This window comes from Chenopodium album, chromosome 21 (genome assembly GCF_948465745.1).
Source record: "Chenopodium album chromosome 21, dcCheAlbu1.1, whole genome shotgun sequence".
Taxonomy (NCBI): Eukaryota; Viridiplantae; Streptophyta; class Magnoliopsida; order Caryophyllales; family Amaranthaceae; genus Chenopodium; species Chenopodium album.
Window position 1 is genome coordinate 36,446,378 of NC_137854.1, and position 20,263 is coordinate 36,466,640.

Sequence of the window (20,263 nt, forward strand, 5' to 3'; positions counted from 1 at the left end):
ATCCGAATTATCAGGGGAAAATCACAGTAGGTCCACTTGTGCTCTACGTCAGTTGATGGTGTACCCCACCATGAAGAATCATGCGGCTTATACAAACAAATAAAAAGATGCCACGTATTAGCAGTTCAAAAAACCCAGGCTCTTCTAAATATAGACCATTGTTTGGTTGTTGGTTGCCTTGTGTTAAACTTGTGAGGTTGGGGTAATGTCAAAAAAACTATAGCCCCTTCTTTCACACCAATAGCACCAAACAATCCTTTACAACAACAACAAAAAAAAAATAGAAATTGGAGGGAATCATTGACAATTTTCCCATTTTAATTTCATTTTCCTAACTCCAATTTTCTCTTTCCTTTTTCAAATTTGAACATTTTCTTGTTCTTAGAGAAATTTTCCACCAACATTTATACAAATTGGTGTTCTTTTTGAGGAATTTGAAGTTTTTAGAGTTTGATTTGAGGTGAGAGAAAGAAAAAAACAAAAAAGGGGGTTTTGGTTTGTATTTTCCCCTCAAATTTATTGGGATTTGAGGGGATAATTATAATCATACAAAAGAAAAAAAAATTGGGAAAAAAATGATGAGATTATGGTTGAATTCTATGCAATTAGTGGAGCTATTTGTAAGTTCATGGGCTCATTTGTTTTATGGGTTTTACATATTTAGCACAGCTGTTGCATATGATTTGTCCCAAGTTTTATGTGATTATTTCAAACCCAACCACAATATCAATGATAATAACATTGTTGAGGTTAAAGAAGATGATGTTCATCCTTCTTCTATTGAAGATTTGCCTCCCATTGTTTTGGTTCATGGAATTTTTGGATTTGGTGAAGGAGTAAGTCATTAATTTTCTAATTTTTTCATCAATTTTTTATTAATTTTTTCCATTTTAGCATTAATGGGTATTTGGTGTTTTATTTTCCAGAAATTAGGAGGATTATCTTATTTTGCTGGAGCAGAGAAGAAGGATGATAGAGTTTTGGTGCCTGATTTGGGTTCTTTAACCAGCATATATGATAGGTTTGTATTTTTAATTAATTGGTTTTTTTTTTTTTTTTTTAAATTATTTTTTTTATTTGGGGAATTTTTTTAGTATGAATGTATGATTTTAAGGGTTTTTTGGGTAATTGATTTTCAGGGCGCGGGAATTGTTCTATTACTTGAAAGGGGGTCAGGTTGATTATGGTGAAGAACACAGCAAATCATGTGGACATTCGCAATTTGGAAGAATTTATGAACAAGGTTTCTGGGATTATTAAAAAATTGCAATCTTGCTGTCTTTTTAATTAATGTATATGTTAGTGTCATCTGTTTATTAATATGATGATTAATAATGGAATATAAAATGGGATTGTGATGAATTTCTTATTTTGATTTATTTTTGGTATATATGTAGGTCATTACCCTGAATGGGATGAGGATCATCCTATACACTTTGTGGGGCATTCAGCCGGAGCTCAGGCTGTTCGTGTTTTACAGCAAATGCTTGCGGATAAGGTTTGGATCATTGGTGGTTTGCATAGAATGAAATTGATGCTCGATTTTTCGTACGATTTTGACATAGTGATGTCTTCGAATGCAGGCATTTAAAGGTCATGATACTTCTCCAAACTGGGTGTTGAGCATAACATCTTTATCTGGAGCATTCAATGGGACCACTAGAACTTATTTTGATGGGATGCAGTAAGTTCCTTTCCCTTGTGATGTGTATCAGTTGAAAACTTGAAATGCAGGACTAAGTAAAGAAGATTTGTGTGTTATAATGGTGATGTGTAGATATGCTCTGTATGTGTTAGTAGTTGTGAGATGCTTTTCACTTGATTAAGGCGGTATTTAGTTATTATTTGGAACGAATTGGTTAGGAGTTGAGACGCTATTTCATCTTTAATGTTATTGCTTTGAGCTGGAAAACTTTGCTTCTTATCCACCTGATAATTAAGAAATGTCATTGTCACTCTAGTTCCTTCTTTGCCATTGATAGTTTGTAATGGCTGTCTTTGTTAGGCCGAAGGACATAATATGGTGGGGTCCTAGAAGTTGTCAATTGCTTACTATGACGCTTTTGTTCTAAAACCGCATTAATGCTTATAATTATCATTTTCATTATTGATTACAGGCCAGAGGATGGAATGACCTTGAAGCCTGTATGTTTGCTTCAGCTTTGTCGATTGGGAGTTATCATATACGATTGGTTTGATATTGCTTGGTTAAAGTCCTATTATAATTTTGGATTTGACCACTTCAATATGTCATGGAGGAAGATCGGTGTATGGGGTTTAGTAGACCATCTCTTAGGGAATGCTGGTCCATTTGCTTCAGGAGATTGGATCCTTCCTGATCTAACAATCCAAGGATCAATGAGGCTTAACTCCCATATACAAACTTTCCCTGATACGTATTATTTCAGTTATGCTACAAAGCGAACCCGACAGCTCTTTGGTTTCACGGTTCCTTCCGGTGTACTTGGGATCCACCCTTTACTCTTTGTCAGAGTTTTGCAGATGTGTATGTGGCGTTACCCTTCTGATTTACCTCCCCCATACAAAGGCTACAGGTATTACATTTACACTTTGGCTTGCATAAAATTTGAGAACCCAAGTCTCTGTGATCTCAAGTCTGGTCTTAACCCGTTTCCTTAATTTTGCATTTGTATATGATGTGCAAGATGCTTTTACAACTAGTCAATGGTGGGAGCAAATATGCAGTTTCGTGGAATTAGTAACTCTATATTTGTATTATTCAAACTCTTCTAGCTAGTGTTAGACGAGAATTTTGACCATTTTCATTGGTAGTGCATACCATGTTTCCTTTGATGAAAATTCCATAGAGGACTATTGTGTGAGAACCTCTAATCTATCTAGCTGGAATGAAATGGTAATTTATAATCTACAACTTAAGAGACTACATATTTTTTCCATGCTTGCAAATTTTTTGACTGAGATCACGAATGTTTTGGTTTTAGGTTCAAAGCCTTGCTTCTACTGTTGTATGCTAGTTTTTGTAGTAGCACTGTGTCTTCTACTAGGAAGATAAAAGCCTTCTAATGCTTCAAATAGTTCTTTTAATTGTTTGCTTTGTAACTTTCAAAAGTAGTATGATATAAGTTGTGTAATGAACAAGTCAATATGAAGTGTTAATATCGAATACTGATAATTGATTCTTGTTTTTAGCTTTCTTGCAATGGTTCTTCCTGTTTTATTTTTAAATGAGACAGAAAAATAATTCCTTACTTGTTACAGGGATGAAGATTGGTGGGACAATGATGGGGCACTCAACACAATATCCATGATGTATCCTCGATTTCCTATCGAACATCCCCACTGTCTTGTCACAAATGATAAAGATTGCCGGCCATTGCAACCTGGTATCTGGTATGTTAAATACTGTACTCTCCTTATCTGAGTTAAATGCATAGCAAGTTTGCCAACCGTATGCTATGATATTGCTCTCTGGTTTATTTATATTATTTCAAATTGTAGGAACAAATTAGTAATCACAATTATTGTCATAAAATTATTTGCCAATTGCACTGTCATCTGCTAATCTTAAAGAGTCAAGACCTTATCATTAAGAACAATATGTGTTAATGGATATACGGACAAAGATCTAACGTGAAAGAATTAACAGAAAGACGGAAAGTTTCAGGACTCATTCTTGTAGACCCTACCTGTTGCTGGTAACATTATTGAGCGATGGTTTCAGAAGATAATGTTATATATTAGAAGGCCACTAGATGATGTAAGGTTTTGTGTTGTATGATGATTTCCACAGTTCTGCCAGAACATCTCTTTGAATAATAGAGGCTCTGAAATTTTCTTACCGGAATACCATGTGACGACTAGCAAATATTGTAGTTCATTAAGTGTAGAGAGAGTCACCAAGAACGTAAGACAAGGATGTAGACAGAATTTTACAGGGTTTTTTTGATACTGCCTCGAAGACTATCCAAGAAAACTAGTTGTCATCCACTACAAATACCGTAGCTGCATGTTCAGCGATGTTGCTCTGAGTGAGGTATTGGGGTTAGATATGTAGCTAGGTGTTGGTCATCCAACACAAGGCGAGGAATAGAACTTAATTGTCACAATTACATTACATAATACCCAAATATAATTGGCAATGATGCACAAAATATTGCAATAGGTTGGTACTTTCGGATTTGGGCTAGGTTGTTCCAAGTTGATTTCTGGTCGTGTCCATTATTTTACTGCAGTTAGTTAATTTAATTTGTCGAATTTTGATAGATCTACTCTCTACGGTTATTCCTGTGCTAAAGAACATGAGCAATTTTCAGTGTGACTATTATTGTCTAAGTATCTCTAGTATGTCTAACCATGTTTCTTGGATACAATAAATATGTGCAGGTATTACAAAGTTGTTGAAGGAGATCACATTCTGTTCATTATCAACCGGGAGAGAGCCGGAGTCCAATTTGATTTGATATACGACAGCATCTTCGAACATTGTAGGAAGCATGCTTTTAGGAAGAAACCACAGACACTACCGAATCAAATACAACATTCTGTTGTCAGTTGATATATCTCAAGATCAGGAGGCAGAAGAGTTAGGAATCAATTTTTTTTTTTTCTTATTTTTCTTTCGTATACCCTCCCCCCTTTCTCTCATCAAATACCTTGGTCTAATGTAAATGTAAAATTCTAGCGAAAAATTCTTTCTACCAACGAATTATCTTCATAGGGTTACAGAAAGTGTTCGGAAGTTTGATTTGAGGCTTCAATAGAAAAATTTAGCCTCCTTCCACAGACAGTTACAATGTAGAAAGAATTTATTCAATGCATATAGTAGAGAACTTTCTCTTGACATATTTGTTTATGATCCAAGGCCTTTGTACAATTTAAAAGTCTTACTGAACGACTTCATCAATGATTTTCTGGATTGAACTATTTTATTGACCGTCCGTCATATAAGGGCATATTGGAGATAAACTTTTATCAAATTGTATTGTAGATATATACCAGATGTGGTGGGTATGTAAGTGTCTTTTAATGTATCGTTTTCACCGCGGTCAAAAAAAAATTTGTATTGTAGATTAGCTATCTAATATGTAGAATTACTATTACCTTTTTTTTGGACTCCTTGTTACAAATCCTAACCAATTCTAGTTGCTTAAGAGGCCTCCTCTTACAAATTGCACTCGTGTTCTTATTTGAAAATTTTAAGGTACAGCAGTCTGTATCTTGCTAGGTACAGACAAAAAAATGCGGAAAGAACATGTTGCTGTTTTGTAAAGAACATACAGTTTTTTTGTAAAGAACATATAACAGTTTTGTAAAGAATATTCAATTCTTTTTTTTTTTTAATTTTTTTTTTATTTTTTTTAATATCTAAAGAACATCTGTAATATTAATAAAGAACATGATATTACTATTTAATGAACATTACTTGTATATACCCATCATAATTTTAAGACAAAATTTAAAGAACAATTCATTATAAGTAATGAATATTATATCACAAATAAAAGTACATTATACTGATAATTAAAGAACATGGACATATGTTCTTTTCACTTTTTTTTAGGTGCAAATATGTTCTTTTTACCTTAGGTATATGTTCAGTACATTTTAATTGTATGTTCTTTTCATTATAACTATATGTTCTCTACATTAATATAATATGTTCTTTCCTTGAAACGTCTGTACCATGCAAGGTACCCACGCCTTTAGGAACCACACACTGGTTCTTATTTACTACAAGTATATGTTTTCAACCAAACATTCTAAATGTACTCATTTATTTAATGACCTGACCTACATGTTTAATCTATTTTTATACGATTTTATTGATTTTATATTCAACATGTTTAACATAATAATATAAAAAGCATCCACTAACACTACAAGATATTATATCAAAGAGGGCAATTTAAATCGCTCTCTTAGGTTCAAATTTCGCCCTATTAGGCAAAGAGGGCAATTTTAAAATCGCCCTATTAGCTTCGTCCTATTAGCTTCAAAGGGCATACAGATTTGACAAAAATTTTCGCCCTCTTTGATCATAATCAAATAGGGCAAAATTTTCGCCCTCTTTGATTGAATCAAGCAAGACGAAAAAGTTTTCTTGCCCTTTGTAAACACCTCAAACAAGTCAATTTATATTCCCTCCTTGCTCAAAATTCGCCTTGTTTGATCAAATTTTAAAGGGCAAAATCAAAGTCGCCCTCTTTGTTCAATTTTTAGTTTTTTAAAAAAATAATTCTAGGAGCTGAGGGACTACATTTAGTTAATAAGCATAAATTTCTAATTTTGTCATTATATATACAAAAGTATTAACAAGTTTTCCTTAATAATTCTTTTTTTTTTTTTGAAAGAAACAAATATTTTATAATTCTAGGACATCTTTTCATCCTTGCAGCTTCAAGCATCCTATTTTTTTTTCATCTGATCATTTTTCCAAGAAATGCAACAAGCCTTTGGGTGTCCTCCATCCCCAAAACATCAGCACATTGCCTTGATCCCCTAACTGCAACCTTGACAGAACAAGCCCTCCTTGATAGAAACTAACAAGGCAAAATCAAACTCGCCCAGCTTGATCAATTCATATCGCCCTCTTTGATCATTTTTCTTGTAGTGTAACCCTGTAATATTCTTGTAAAGCATACATATTTCATGTTTGAATGAACCTAGCTACATAATAATGTAGCATAAATTATAACAAGTTTACCCAATATTATTGTTGAGTTTTGGCACAATTGAATTATAAAGTTCGAGTTAAAACCCCTACACAAAATAAAGTAAAATAAAATAAACAAGTCGTTTTTAGCCTATTAAGTTATTTAAATAGGTAAAATATTGAGTCACACCAATACAACGACTAAGTGGGTAAGACTATGCTAACAACCTCTTGGTGATATAAAACTTATATTTGGACCAGGGCTATGCTCATAATTATTGCATGCATACATGATGAACATTTTATACACTAGTGCATATTTGTAATGCAATTAATCCTTTTCTATTTTATTTGTTATAATATATGACATAATTTAGTGCGGAGTAATTAATAAAAACTGAGGTTACAAGCTTACAACTCATGTTTGATGTTTCCAAGTTTTAAAATATATCTCGTCAAAAAAAAAAAAAAAAAAAAAAGTTTTAAAATATATGTGTTCACCAAAAAAATGAATGTAATTACTAGTAAAAAAATAAAAATTGAAAGCCAGGTGGCTAGGTTATCTAATTTAATTTTATATTTCCGACAAAAATTTGGCATAGCCAGAAAGTTAGGTAAATGACTAAATGTTTGGTAGCTATTACATTTTCTTAGCTAGTTTTTGAATCTAAAATGTGAATCCGATCTTTCTTTAGTTCGTTGTATTTCTCTTTGATTTTATGGTATATTTTCCCATGTGAGCGGGCAAAAATTTGTTCGTGAATAAGTTCACCAATGTTGCGAAACTATATTAGTTAGAAGACAAAATTCTATAACCATCTCACGGCCAATATAATATTGCTTTCGTCAAACTACATCCATACATAAATACAAATATATATTTTTTTAACGAACAAATTTGGATACATAGGCTTATAAATAGCACTCGTCACTTAAAACATTGGTAGAGCTATATTTGACAGACTGCATGTAACGTAGGATCTACCATGGAGTCAAAAGAAGTAGTAGTATTGCATGAAACAAAGCAAGAAAATGTCACCATTGATGACAGTAACAACGGTACTCATAATTTGGACGACGGTGATGTTATCAACCTTGATCAGTAAGTTTGTTATTGTTTTTTGTTTGGTGGACGATGACGATAAATTGCTTGCTTGTATGTTTATTTTTATTACCATTTCAAAGTTCTCTATATACATAGTAAATTAGTAACGTAGCATGTCATGTAGTTGATCAAGCACTTACCTGGCCTATTTGAAATTGAATTTCTTCCTAGCTAAAGCCGAAAGGCCTTGTTCACTACACCCGACACTTTTTTACTCGTATCAGAAAGAATTAGTTCAGCTAAAGATTAATAAGTTATAATAAAATATGTTTTGGGAAAAATAAGTTTAAAAACACTGTGATAATAAAGGCTAATTTGGACTAGCCATGTTCACTTTATAATTAATAAGTGAGTAAGAATAAGTTTTGATAAGTTCATAAGTAAAAATCGGGTGAATGCAACTAACACACCTTAAATGTACGGTAGTAATTAATAAACGCGATCCTTGATTTGATGATCCACCAAGCTAGCTAGACATATCTGACTAACTAATTATTTGAATTTAACTCCTAATTAAACATTATAAAAACCCGCTACCAGCTCACATATAAATAGAAATGACCAGATTAGATCCTGGGTGGGGTATTAATATAGGATATTAACTTGTATTTATTCGGGGTTTGGTGGGGTGGTGTAATGATTAATGAAGGTTGAGTTGCGCATTTGCACAAGCAATTTTTGCCTGCTTTGGGTTTAATGTTGGCAACTACTCTACTATACCACATAGATGAATTATCTAATGTTATTCATCATTTCATTTATGCAGTGGTGATCCCATGATGTTCTACCCATACTGGAAGAACATTGATAACGAATGCTCGCTGACTATAAAAGCTTCCGACATGATTAGCTACTTGGTGAACCCTAAAGAGCCTGACTTTATCTACCAAATGCCGGAGTTCATTGATGCAGTTCGGAGGATACATCGTGTGGTTGGAAATGCGGTGACCGATGGCCGGTACATAATCGGAGGAACAGGATCATCTCAGTTGTTTATTGCTGCACTTCGTGCCTTGGCTTTTACTGTCAAAGAGAGTACTACTTGTAACAACACTACTAGAAATGAGCCATTTTCCGATGGCAAAAATCCATCGGTAAAAGTGTAAAAAACCATCGGTATTTCATTTACCGATGGCTGCCATCGGTAAAAAACCATCGGATAATAATACGTCGGAAAAATCGAAAACACCGATGGAAAAGCCATCGGTAAACTTAATACCGATGGTTTTACCGATGGCTACAAACCATCGCTACCTTTTTAAATACCGATAGCAATAGCCATCGGCTTTTTTATTCCGATGGTCAAAAGCCATCGGCATTTTTCGATTACCGATGGCTTTGACCATCGGTAATTTTTTTACAAAAAAATAAAAAAAAAATTAAACCCCCTACCCACCCACCCCCTGCCCCTGCCCCATACCCCACTCACACCTCCTACTGCCATCTACCCACAACCACCCACCATGCCACCACCGCAACCCCAATCCACCTACCTCCACCCTCTTCAACCACTTAACACCACTAACCACCACCCGAAACAGTACAAAATAAATCCACAAAAATCAACCCGAAATCAACAATAAAAAATCAAATGAAATGACCCTGAAAATCAACCAAAAATACGAAAAACAACAAAGATAACATCGAAAATCAACCAAAAAACAAAATTCAACCCCAAAAAGACGAAAAACATGAAATCAACCCATTTAAAAAACCAAAATCAACACAACATTGCCGAAATAAACTTTAAAGCAAAGATAACCACGAAAAATCAACAACCAACAATGAAATCAACTCAAAAAAAACAGAATCAACTTAAAAACTCACGAAATCAAACAAAACCGAACATACCTTCAACTTTTGTCACATACTTAAGGTTTAAAAGGTCAAATTTGACCACAAAAACTCCAGATCTGGAGTTTTTATGGTCAAATTTGACCAAAAAAACCAACTACCACTACAACACCGCCGCAACATCGCGAAAAAGGAGATGGTGTGAGGAGATAGAGACGGCGACAAAGAGAAGAGGGAAGAGTGAGAGCAGACCCAAGAGATCGAGGAGGAGAAGAAGAGAGTAGAAAGAAAGAGGAGATTGGGAAGAGCGAGAAGAAGAGAAGACATGAGAGGAGAGGAGAGAGAAAGAGAAGGAGAGAGGCGAAAATGATCTGGGACTCTCTAGAATTGGAGAGAGAAAGAGGAAAAAAGAAAGTAAAGGGGTGGGCTAGGGTTTGTGAGGGTTTTTTTTTTTTTAAAAAAAAGTAATCACCGATGGCTAAAAGGCATCGGTAAATTAACGATGGCTTTACACTATCGGTATATTTATTTTACCGATGGCTAAAAGCCATCGGTAAAATAAGTAAATATTCTCTTCAAAAATAAAGAATTTACCGGTGGAAGAAAGCCATTGGTAAAAATATGTCGATGGCTAGACCATCGGTATTTATTTTTATACCGATGGCTTGATAAAACCATCGGTAATTTTTTTTTTACCGATGGTTTTTTATGGCCATTGGTATTTTCCATCGGTAAACGCACTTATTCTTGTAGTGCAATAAGCACATACCCGTTGTTTGTGCTGAGCCCTATTACTCAGTAATTTTTTATTATTCAACACTTTTATTTAAAAAAATTGATCATTGAATATAATTTCCAGTCACCAAAAATCCATTTAATTTTACATGAATGAATGTAATAAACTGTTAAAAGGACTGATCCAACCAAAATCTTAGACTACTGGTTGATGAGGCACATGAATATGTTTTATACTTTTATCACGAAGTGTGGATGCACCTTGGGCCTCATTTCCTTATACTCAGCGTGAAATTAATTTAACTTTCTTTATATGACTTTAATTAATTTATGTATTAACTTGTGCCAACGTCCTTAACCAACTCAAAAGAATTTTGAAATGACTAAAGGTGTAATTTTAACATTTCCAAGGCTTTTTTGGCACAGTTTTACAAAGAGGCAATGGAGCAAGAGAGGTCCGAGCTTTACAAATGGCAAGGAGATGCCAACACCTTCAAAGAGGAAACGGGTCCATACATTGAAGTGGTGACATCTCCAAATAATCCCGATGGTCGAACTCGAAAACCGGTGGTGAATAGGGAAGAAGGCATGCTAATATATGATCTTGCTTACTACTGGCCACACTATACACCCATCACTTCTCCTGCTGACTATGATGTTATGCTCTTTACTTTGTCTAAGACTACCGGCCATGCTGGATCACGCATAGGGTAATTTAAGCTCCACCAATCTCTTATGGCCATACATTGAAGTGGTGACATCTCCAAATAATCCCGATGGTCGAACTCGAAAACCGGTGGTGAATAGGGAAGAAGGCATGCTAATATATGATCTTGCTTACTACTGGCCACACTATACACCCATCACTTCTCCTGCTGACTATGATGTTATGCTCTTTACTTTGTCTAAGACTACCGGCCATGCTGGATCACGCATAGGGTAATTTAAGCTCCACCAATCTCTTATCCTTTCATTTGAAAATACTTCATCCGTTTCAAAAAATCTTAAGTATCCCGTTTAAAAAATGTTCATTATCAATGTTCTATGCACCTAAAAATCTAAAGTATACCTCATTTTATTGCTGATTTGTAGGACATTAATAAGCATAATCTGGATTAACATTTATTTTTGGACTAGGCATAAATTCTTGTAATCTCAGTCATATTACTATATATATACTTACAGAATACAATATCAATGCACGTACTATTATTTGTTGAATAATAATACTAATGTAATAAGTAATTTCTTGATGGGAAATTCCCTGTATTGACATTGATTTACATGTATAATCTCATAAAAATAAATTGACATTGCCAATAAGATATTATTGTGATGATAAGTATTATTTTGTATTGAAAAGGTGGGCCATTGTAAAGGATCAAGAGATTGCTAAAAAGATGAAAAAACAAATATTGTTGATGAGCATTGGAAGTTGTCATGAAGGGCAACTTAGAGTAACAAAGCTTCTTCATTTCGTTGCTGATAGATATGAATATGCTACGTACTATGAGCATGAAAAGCCTCCTACTATAGAGCCTAATTTGTTCGAAGTTGAAGGGCTATTTCATTATGGCCACCGCACCTTGGCCCAACGTTGGGAGAAGCTAAGAGCCGCCATCCTGCACACTAGAATCATTAGCCTCCCTAACTTTTCTCCAGGATTCTGCAACTTCTTCGGAAAGCTCACTCACCCCACTCCAGGTACGACTTGCTTTATTGATGAGGTCTTGACCTAATGATCAAATAATAATGAGTTGCTTAAAAACATAAAATATAATTCGTAATTTCAACATTTTTTACTTGTGTATATATGTGCAGCGAGCCTTTGCTTGGTTGGAGTGTAAAACGGGTGAAGATGCTGAAATACTAACGCAAAAAGTAAGGATCCGATCAAGGAATGGCTCACGGTTTGGTTTCGGTGTCTCAGGAAGATATATTAGAGTTAGCATGATGGGGGGTGATCACAGTTTTAACCTCTTCATAGAAAGACTCTCAGCCCTTAAGTATGAACGCATAATGTAGTAGTACTCACTCCGTCTCTTAAAGTATATGGTGATTGTCTTACGATAATAAAAGGAGCAAGTCCCCATTTATCTCCGGGATTAACGAATGCAAGATATCCCAAGAAAGAAGAATAAAATATTAATTTCACTGAAAAAGTTGAGTGAAAAGCACTAACTGTGGGCCCCATGCATCAGATAATGCTATTAGTTTCCGTTTGCTAAAACTAACCATAGTTAAAATTTTGTCTTCATGTGTTCTCTTCAATCCATTTCTCTTTCTTATTTCTGGTGGGAGTGGGTTTTCTATATTTTTTTTTGTTTAATTTAAATTGTACAACAAAATTAGAGATAAGGAAAGGCTAATTGTGAAAATAGGGCGCATAATTTAGTTGATTTTATGAATGATTTACCACATGGAGGTCGGTTATCCGGTGAAAGGGGTTTTTTTTCTGGAGCGGGCACGGGTATGAATAAGTCGGGTCAAAATGTCAAATCATAGACAGAAGCATCAACCATAACTTGAAGATTAACAGAGCAAGAACCATCCGTGATCTTGAGGAAAGCGAAGGTTTTGCAGCCTTGCATTCTCCCCGTGCGAACTCTGACGTTTACCGTTTGGCCAGCAAGGGAGGCGCCGCCGTCGGAGCGGTGGATTCATCCGCCATTTTTGGATGAGAGAAAGTGTATGTCGATTGAATTTCATCAAAACAGAACATTCATATACTCAATACGAACATAATGAGATACGGCTTTAGATTTTACCAAATTTATTCAATTCTTATCAAATCGAACAAAATAGATGCAAGAACACCTCGTCAATTACAAATTTCCTTAACATTAACATCAATATTATTCAACACTTCCAGACGACAACGACGAATGTTTTTAATCAAAATCTGATACTTACCATCTCCGCCCTTGCAATCTGAGGTTGAAGAAGGGTTGCAATTTGAAAAATATGATTGAGTTTTTTTTTTTTTTTTTTTTTTTTGAAAAATATGATTGAGTTAGCTAAGGGTAGAGTTCCAAAATGTTAAACCATGGTTAGTTCGCGTAAGTAACGGCTGTTAGTGCATATACGACCATAATATTACTTTCCAAGTTTGACCCTGCTTTTGTAACATGAAATTCCAAATATAGGCCTGGATAAACAATTTATGTTTATCTTGGGTATAAACTTGAATTTTCTCTAATAAAAGTCAACAAGGTTTTCAATTGTATTCCGTGATAAAGTTGACACCATATTATATTCTATATTCCTCAATAAAAATTAGTCCCTTTGTTTCAAAATAAGGGCTCTATTTAAATTGGCATATTTGTTAACGTGAAACTTTGACTATTTATCTCTAATTATCATTTATCAATAGTTATAAATCATAAATTTAAAAAAGATGTTCAGAAACTATTCAATGACTATGTATAATCTTATACTTCCTCCGTTTATTATTAAGTGCAACTTTGGGGCTCGACACAGAAATCAATGCAATACTTGATAATAGTGATTAATGTATTTTAGAGGTATGTAATTAAGTTGGAGAGAGAATGTAGGGATATTTAATCAACCACCCACTGTCACCACCAAGACCAGCCAACACCACCTCCGCCTTCGCCAACACCGCCGCCGCCTTCATCAACACCGCTGCCGCCTTCGCCAACGGCTTCACCACCGATTCTACTACCCCCACGAAACCACCACCACTACCAACCCCACAAAACCACCACCACTACCAACCCCACGAAACCACCACCACTAGCAACCCCACGAAAGTACGAAACCCACCAGCACCACCTCGACGAAATCCCACCCCACGAAAAACAAAACCCACAAAATCCAAGAAAACCCATGAAAATGAACCCCCACTTCACCATCACTGCTGCCAACCCCACGAAACCATCATGCTCATGAAATTGCCGATGAAATTCCACTGCGAAAACCCGACAAAATCTGACAAAAACCACCCTAAAATCCCCGAAATCCTACAAAATTCTTGAAGTTGAAGAGAGAGAAAGCAGATCTATAAAAATTCAAGGGTTAATGAGATTGAAAGAGGAGAGAGAAAATATGGGGGAAGTAGATGAAGATAAAGATGAAGATGGGTTTCTTGAATTGAAGAGGAAGAGTTGATGAATTAGATTGGGTTGGTTAGTATTGAAACCCATTGTAGCCCACTTATGAGTGTCCCACATTGGAGAAAGAGGAGAGATGGTTTCACTTTATAAGGTAGAGGAGTACCTCCTACTATTGCCAATTGGTTTTAGTATGGAAACTCCAAAGCCTTGTTTGTGGACCTAACTCTCCTCCTCCTTGTTCGGGTTGCCCAGGCCCATTTCCCATTGTTTCGAAATTTAACAGTTAGGGTGAAAATTGGGTGAGAATTAGTGATTAATTAAATTTGATTATAGGTAGTAAGTTGTGTTTTAATTTTTTAAATGAGGGTAGAATTGACATTTGACTAGGTTTTTTTTTTACTAAAAGAGGAAATAAATTTCTTAGTTGCACATAATAGCAAGCGGATAAAAATAGCAAAAGTTGCACATAATAATAAACGGAGGTAGTACATAAAGCACCAACATTAGTCAAGATTTATTTTGAAATTAACAGAGTAATGAACCTTGTTATTGTAGTAAAAGACAACACTATATTGTAAAATTGTAGCATTGAACAAACTCCTCTGTTGTGACTTGTAAAATTGGAGTAAAGATTAACTAGTTGGAAATACACACACACACACGCCCCCACCCCCCCCCCCCCCCCCCCCCCCCCCTATTAAATCATCAATACGTACTTAAAAATAATAATCAAAATGTCTTTAAAATGATTACAAATCGACCGGTACACGCTTATACAAGCTTGCAGGTAACCTTGGATTTATAACTGCTTGTAATGGAGTTTTCATGTAAGTAACAATTCCTGGACTCTCCCTCATGTCAATCTCTTCAACCTTAACACCATTTGGTGGCTTCCATTCAAAATGGTGCAAAAGATGACCCAAGGTTGATGTAACCAAGTTTATGCCCACTTGTGCACCGGGGCATATCCGTCTACCCGCCCCAAAAGGTAGTAATCGAAAATCATGACCTTTCATATCAATATCCTCTTTAAAAAATCGTTCCGGTCGAAACTCGTTTACATCATCACCCCAAACATTAGGGTCACGACCCAAGGCCCAAGCGTTTACGTGAACAATGGAGCCCTTGGGGATATCGTACCCGCCAATCTTGACATGGGTTCTAGCCTTATGGGGTAACATTAAAGGGGTTGGAGGGTGAAGCCTAAATGACTCCTTGACTATGGCTTTTAAGTATGGTAGGTTTGAAAAGTCTTCTTCGGTCATGATTCGTTCAGACCCAAGAACTTGGTCCAATTCTTCTTGGGCTTTCTTTTGTACTCTTGGATTTCGTATCATCTCCGCTAAAGCCCACTCAACAGAAATAGCAACGGTATCCACACCAGCAACAATCATATCCTGCACCAAATCAACAACAAAAACTTTTAAATAAGACGAGTGTACAATAACTTTGTGACTTTAAAAATAGTTCAATCTTGACTTGTTATAAGTCTTATAACTTGGTTTTTATTTTTGTCATACCTCAAATTTTCTATAAATGAGATATGAAAAAATAAAACATAATATGCACAAGCAAGTCGAAATTTCATTTAACAAATGAGTAGTGTTTAAGTTAAAACGTACCCAAAGAAGACCAAACATAGTGTCTTCGGAAAGATCATATTCATCTTTCAAATTGAGCAAAGCATCAACAAAATGTTGTTTTGCACCACTAATATTTATGGACTTGGCTTTAGCATGTTCTTCAATAATTTCTCTAATAAATTGGTCTAAACGAGCATTGAGCATTGCAGCCTCTTCTCTATCTTTTTTATCAAGAGGCGATAATAACCATTGGAGCCATGGAAGGTGCTCGATCAAGATGCTTGCGTTGTTAATTTTCGTCTTTCGACCAGATAATACGCCCTTCAATTCTTTTCCTACGGGGTCTAATTCACCTTTGGGGTTTATAAACCTCTTTCCAAAGGTTAACCTTGTGATGTTGTTGAATGACATTACTCCTGCGTACCCCCTTATGTTCAAGGGTTTTCCCTTGTTTTCTGCATCAACAGGAGTTATGAATAAATTAGGTCATTAGGATATCCAACCTTACCATTAGTAATGTGTAATTAAAAAAGCAAAGTATTAAAAGACTTATCTCAGTTATCTAAACTTATTTATACTTAACTAAACCTATTAATATTTATTTCAGTTATAATTTATACTTGGATAACCCTTATTAGTATTTATTTTTCCTAAACTTATCTCTTTTCCAAACTTAACTGAAATTAATTGAACTAATCTAAACCTAAATGAACTTATTTGAATTCTATTAGACCTGAAAAATAAGTGAAAGGAAGCTGACAGAACAGACTTTAAGTGGGCTATGGTTTGGGTGGGTCAAACTTGGGTCTAGATTTCATGTACAATCTTGACATAAAAAAGTTTAAATTAAAATATGGAAATTTTGATTTTTACCACCTTCCAATAACGACTTTGTCGAATTTACCACCTCCAAAAAAAAAAAGATTTACTTTACCACCTCATAAAAAAATTAAACATCAGTTTTCCCACCTCCTCCCTGACTCCGGTGACGGAAACTGCCAGTGGGGCCCACTAACTGTCACTTCCCTAGACTCAAGAGGGAAGCGTTAACCAACTAAACCATATTTTAAGATGATAGAACATTATGGCCAAACTAAGACATGCAATTAGTGCAAAAATCGAAATGAAACATGTAAAACAACAATGAGAGTATCTCAAATGACAAAACTTTGCCAAATCAAGTTAGGCCAAGTTTGATAAGCTATAACCTATAATGCTATATGAATATCAATCAATGTACATTTACTTGTTTGATTTAAAATAATAATGCAATAATCATAAAATACAAAATTCCAAAATAATTGTTCTACATGAAATAATTTGAAGCAAAAAACTTACCAGGGTTAGTACAATCATTGAAGAGTGATTCAATCATAGCAGTGGCTTCATCCTCTCTAATGGGCCTAAGTGCCTCAAGCTTTTTGGGAGTAAACAAAGCCAAATTACTAACTTTTCTAACCTTAACATAATGAGGCCCATAATCGGCCCAAATTAGGTCTTTACCATCTTTTGTAAATCTGGCTGATGGTTTTCTATGTCTATCAGCCAAATTTTGATCATGCTCTTTTAGCACTTGCTTAGCAAGCTCAGCATTCGAAACGACGACGTTTATTTCAGGCCCAAGTTTGAAGGAGATTATTGGGCCGTAAGTTTGGGCCCACTCGTGGAAGCACCTAAACCGGACGGGTTTAATATCGTATAAATTACCGACAACCGGTAAAGGTTTCGGACCGGGTGGTAGTTTGAACCTAAACCGTTGGAAGAGGTTGTATGCTAGGACGAGTAAGATGATAAAGAGTGGTACTAAGAGGAGTCCCATATTTTTTAGGGTGCAAAAAATGAAGAGTTTGTGTAAAGGGATAGAATAGATAAGGTATGGCTTTTTTTTGAGAAAATAAATTGTAGGTTAACTTTTTATAGTGTATTGAGTAGGAGCAACTAATAAGTAGTAACTACCTACCCTCTTAAGTCCGTGTCACTCATTGTCCAAAACAAAAAAAAAAAGTCGTGTTACTCAATTCAACCAAAAGTTTTTTATTTTTATTTTAATAATATTGAAACGAATGTGTTTTTGTAAAAATGAATGATGTAAAATGGATGATGTATATATATATATATATATATATATATATATATATATATATATATATATATATATATATATATATATATATATATATATTATTGTTGTGGATAAAAACATGCCAGTGGTACTTAGTAGCTACTTGACAAATTCATTTATGGAGCCAGAGTGAACCTTACTAATGATAAAACAAACAATACAAAAGAAGTGTATTCCGGTTTTTACTACGGAGGTCACCATATTTACTTAGTTTCATATGGACTAGTCATTTATCCAAGATTTTGTGTAAGTGAATAAGTAAATTGAAATGCATGTGCGTGTATGAATGTGAGATCCTGAAAAAAAAAAAAAAAAAAATAGTTAAGTGAAAAAATTAACTTATAGGAAGATAATTGAGGCAAGTTAAATGGGACAACAAAGTCTTGTATTCCTGTCATTACTATTTACTTGGTCGTATTCAGAGTTATATTTTCAATTCTGAAACTGAAAAAAAAAAAAAAAAAACCCACTTGAGCTAATCATCACTCTCGGAAGTGATGTCATCTTAACGTTTAATCTAGGATGAAGTTAAGAAGACAATGACTTGTGCACCTACTTGCTCCCGCAGCAAGTAGGATAAGTTTTGGTCCATCCAAATTAAACAAGCTTAGAGTTCATAAAATGAATCTCATCGTATCACAATGACTACAATTTTTATGTAGCCATTGCAAAGGTATCGTAAGTTCCTAACATATTATTATTAAAACAAAAAACAAAACTATACAATTTACAGTATGATAGTATCTTGCACAAACTGTGGAGAGACATGATGTTACGGCGACTTAATTATACTTACAGAATGGAAAATACTCAAATACAAAGAATAATGTCTAAATCATGGGAAGTACAAAATACAGCTACTCAGCTAGTAATCATGAGAAATACAATATATAGCTAGTCTAAATCATGGGAATTGGAAAATATGAAGTATTATATATGCTTCTTTTGTAAATTAGTTTTATAAAAATTGCAACACTTTGTCTAATTTACAAATAACGTGTTTTAAAATTGGAGGAAGTAGAGTACTATAAATCTATAACCTAAATAATGGGAAATACGATTATATGAAGTATATAATCTAAATCATATGGAGTAAAATACTAAGAATTCATTTCTATTAATTAAATAAGTTGGATCCATCCACTCACAATTATTACAGCAATAAATCTCAAATGAATGAATGGCTTATACTAAAATTTGTGGCAAAACTAGGATCCGTTCATTTCAAGATTTTCAACCACTTCTTTCGACAAAGGATCGAATATAGCCCCTACATGTATAAATGTATTGTTAGCTAAAACCAAATACTACTCGTAAATGTAGGCCAAATATAAGTCCACATCGAAGGAGAGATAGATCATGTGCGAAATAAAAGACTATAATAAACCCGGTCCACATTAATATTATTGTGGATCGAGTAAAATCACGTGACTATCACTTTTGCTTGGTGGTTTTGGCATGTGAGTCTTTGGATCCACAGTAAGTTTATTGTGGACTGGGTCCTCGAGATGGATTAAAGTGTTAATACTAGATAGAAGAGTACCCCATTTAATTATTGTCTGAATTTGTAAGTTGGTACTTACAAGAATTCTGATTTGTATATCTAATTTATAGTACGAGTATAACAAACATATATACATACCTAACCAAGCCATAATATATTGTATTCGGTAAGATCATACTCGTCCTTTTTAGGCAATTGAGGCTTCAACAAAGTGATGCTTTGCAATTGAACCACTCATGTTCTTAGAATCATAAGCTTGAGCTTGTTCCTTAATCATATCTCTAATTAATTGGTCCCTTCGATCTCTAAGCTTCGTAGTTTCAGTAATTTTTACTTTGTTAAGCGGCGATAATAATCGTTGGATCCATGGAAAGTACTCAGCAAGGACATTTTCCTTTTTAGGTAATTGATCTGACTAATATACATATATCATCAGATTCGTTATAGAAGTATTTCATCCATGTAACATTTGACATTCACACTTGTCAATGTCTAACTATGACCATTGATATTTCTACGAGTAAATATACTATTCTGTAAGGCCAAAAAGATTTATTATCAAAGATGTATGTATAGAATATAAAAGCTATACATAAATTTGATATAATTTATATGTCTACTGTCCAAATTAATGCAGCTAGATATGAAAAACGATCGGTTAAGATCAGTATAATGTTAGTCGGGCACGCTGATACTAAGAGATCGAGACT

At 34.6% G+C, this 20,263-nt stretch overlaps 3 protein-coding genes across 3 annotated transcripts; 2 read left to right on the forward strand and 1 right to left on the reverse strand.

Moving 5' to 3' along the window:
* The first annotated feature begins 176 nt into the window (after window positions 1-176).
* On the forward strand, window positions 177-4,885 carry LOC145601309 (uncharacterized). Its single transcript, XM_081657307.1, has 8 exons — window positions 177-836; window positions 927-1,021; window positions 1,140-1,243; window positions 1,398-1,498; window positions 1,584-1,684; window positions 2,118-2,555; window positions 3,241-3,372; window positions 4,366-4,885. Exons 1-8 carry the CDS (start codon window positions 576-578, stop codon window positions 4,535-4,537), a joined length of 1,404 nt encoding a protein of 467 aa, XP_081513433.1. The 5' UTR covers window positions 177-575; the 3' UTR covers window positions 4,538-4,885.
* Window positions 4,886-7,620: 2,735 nt separating this feature from the next.
* Window positions 7,621-12,293, forward strand: LOC145600761 (tryptophan aminotransferase-related protein 1-like). The gene is made up of 6 exons (XM_081656629.1): window positions 7,621-7,736; window positions 8,506-8,839; window positions 10,287-10,331; window positions 10,695-10,978; window positions 11,632-11,972; window positions 12,094-12,293. The coding sequence occupies exons 1-6, from the start codon at window positions 7,621-7,623 to the stop codon at window positions 12,291-12,293; spliced, it is 1,320 nt and encodes a 439-aa protein (XP_081512755.1).
* Window positions 12,294-15,055: 2,762 nt separating this feature from the next.
* Window positions 15,056-17,852, reverse strand: LOC145600910 (cytochrome P450 98A2-like). Its single transcript, XM_081656776.1, has 3 exons — window positions 17,266-17,852; window positions 15,967-16,382; window positions 15,056-15,741 (listed from the first exon to the last, which is right to left on the reverse strand). Exons 1-3 carry the CDS (start codon window positions 17,744-17,746, stop codon window positions 15,094-15,096), a joined length of 1,545 nt encoding a protein of 514 aa, XP_081512902.1. The 5' UTR covers window positions 17,747-17,852; the 3' UTR covers window positions 15,056-15,093.
* Window positions 17,853-20,263: the final 2,411 nt, after the last annotated feature.

Bases quoted from the DNA above. Each gene is read 5' to 3' on its own strand.
- LOC145601309 (XM_081657307.1), top strand. From the start codon at position 576: ATGATGAGATTATGGTTGAATTCTATGCAATTAGTGGAGCTATTTGTA. The intron at 1,022-1,139 runs GTTTGTATTTTT...ATTGATTTTCAG, and splicing joins TTAACCAGCATATATGATAG to GGCGCGGGAATTGTTCTATT. The intron at 2,556-3,240 runs GTATTACATTTA...TACTTGTTACAG, and splicing joins CCCCCATACAAAGGCTACAG to GGATGAAGATTGGTGGGACA.
- LOC145600761 (XM_081656629.1), top strand. From the start codon at position 7,621: ATGGAGTCAAAAGAAGTAGTAGTATTGCATGAAACAAAGCAAGAAAAT. The intron at 8,840-10,286 runs GTGTAAAAAACC...TTATTCTTGTAG, and splicing joins GCAAAAATCCATCGGTAAAA to TGCAATAAGCACATACCCGT. The intron at 11,973-12,093 runs GTACGACTTGCT...ATGTGCAGCGAG, and splicing joins GCTCACTCACCCCACTCCAG to CCTTTGCTTGGTTGGAGTGT.
- LOC145600910 (XM_081656776.1), bottom strand. From the start codon at position 17,746: ATGGGACTCCTCTTAGTACCACTCTTTATCATCTTACTCGTCCTAGCA. The intron at 16,383-17,265 runs GTAAGTTTTTTG...CTGTTGATGCAG, and splicing joins CAATGATTGTACTAACCCTG to AAAACAAGGGAAAACCCTTG. The intron at 15,742-15,966 runs GTACGTTTTAAC...GATTTGGTGCAG, and splicing joins CTATGTTTGGTCTTCTTTGG to GATATGATTGTTGCTGGTGT.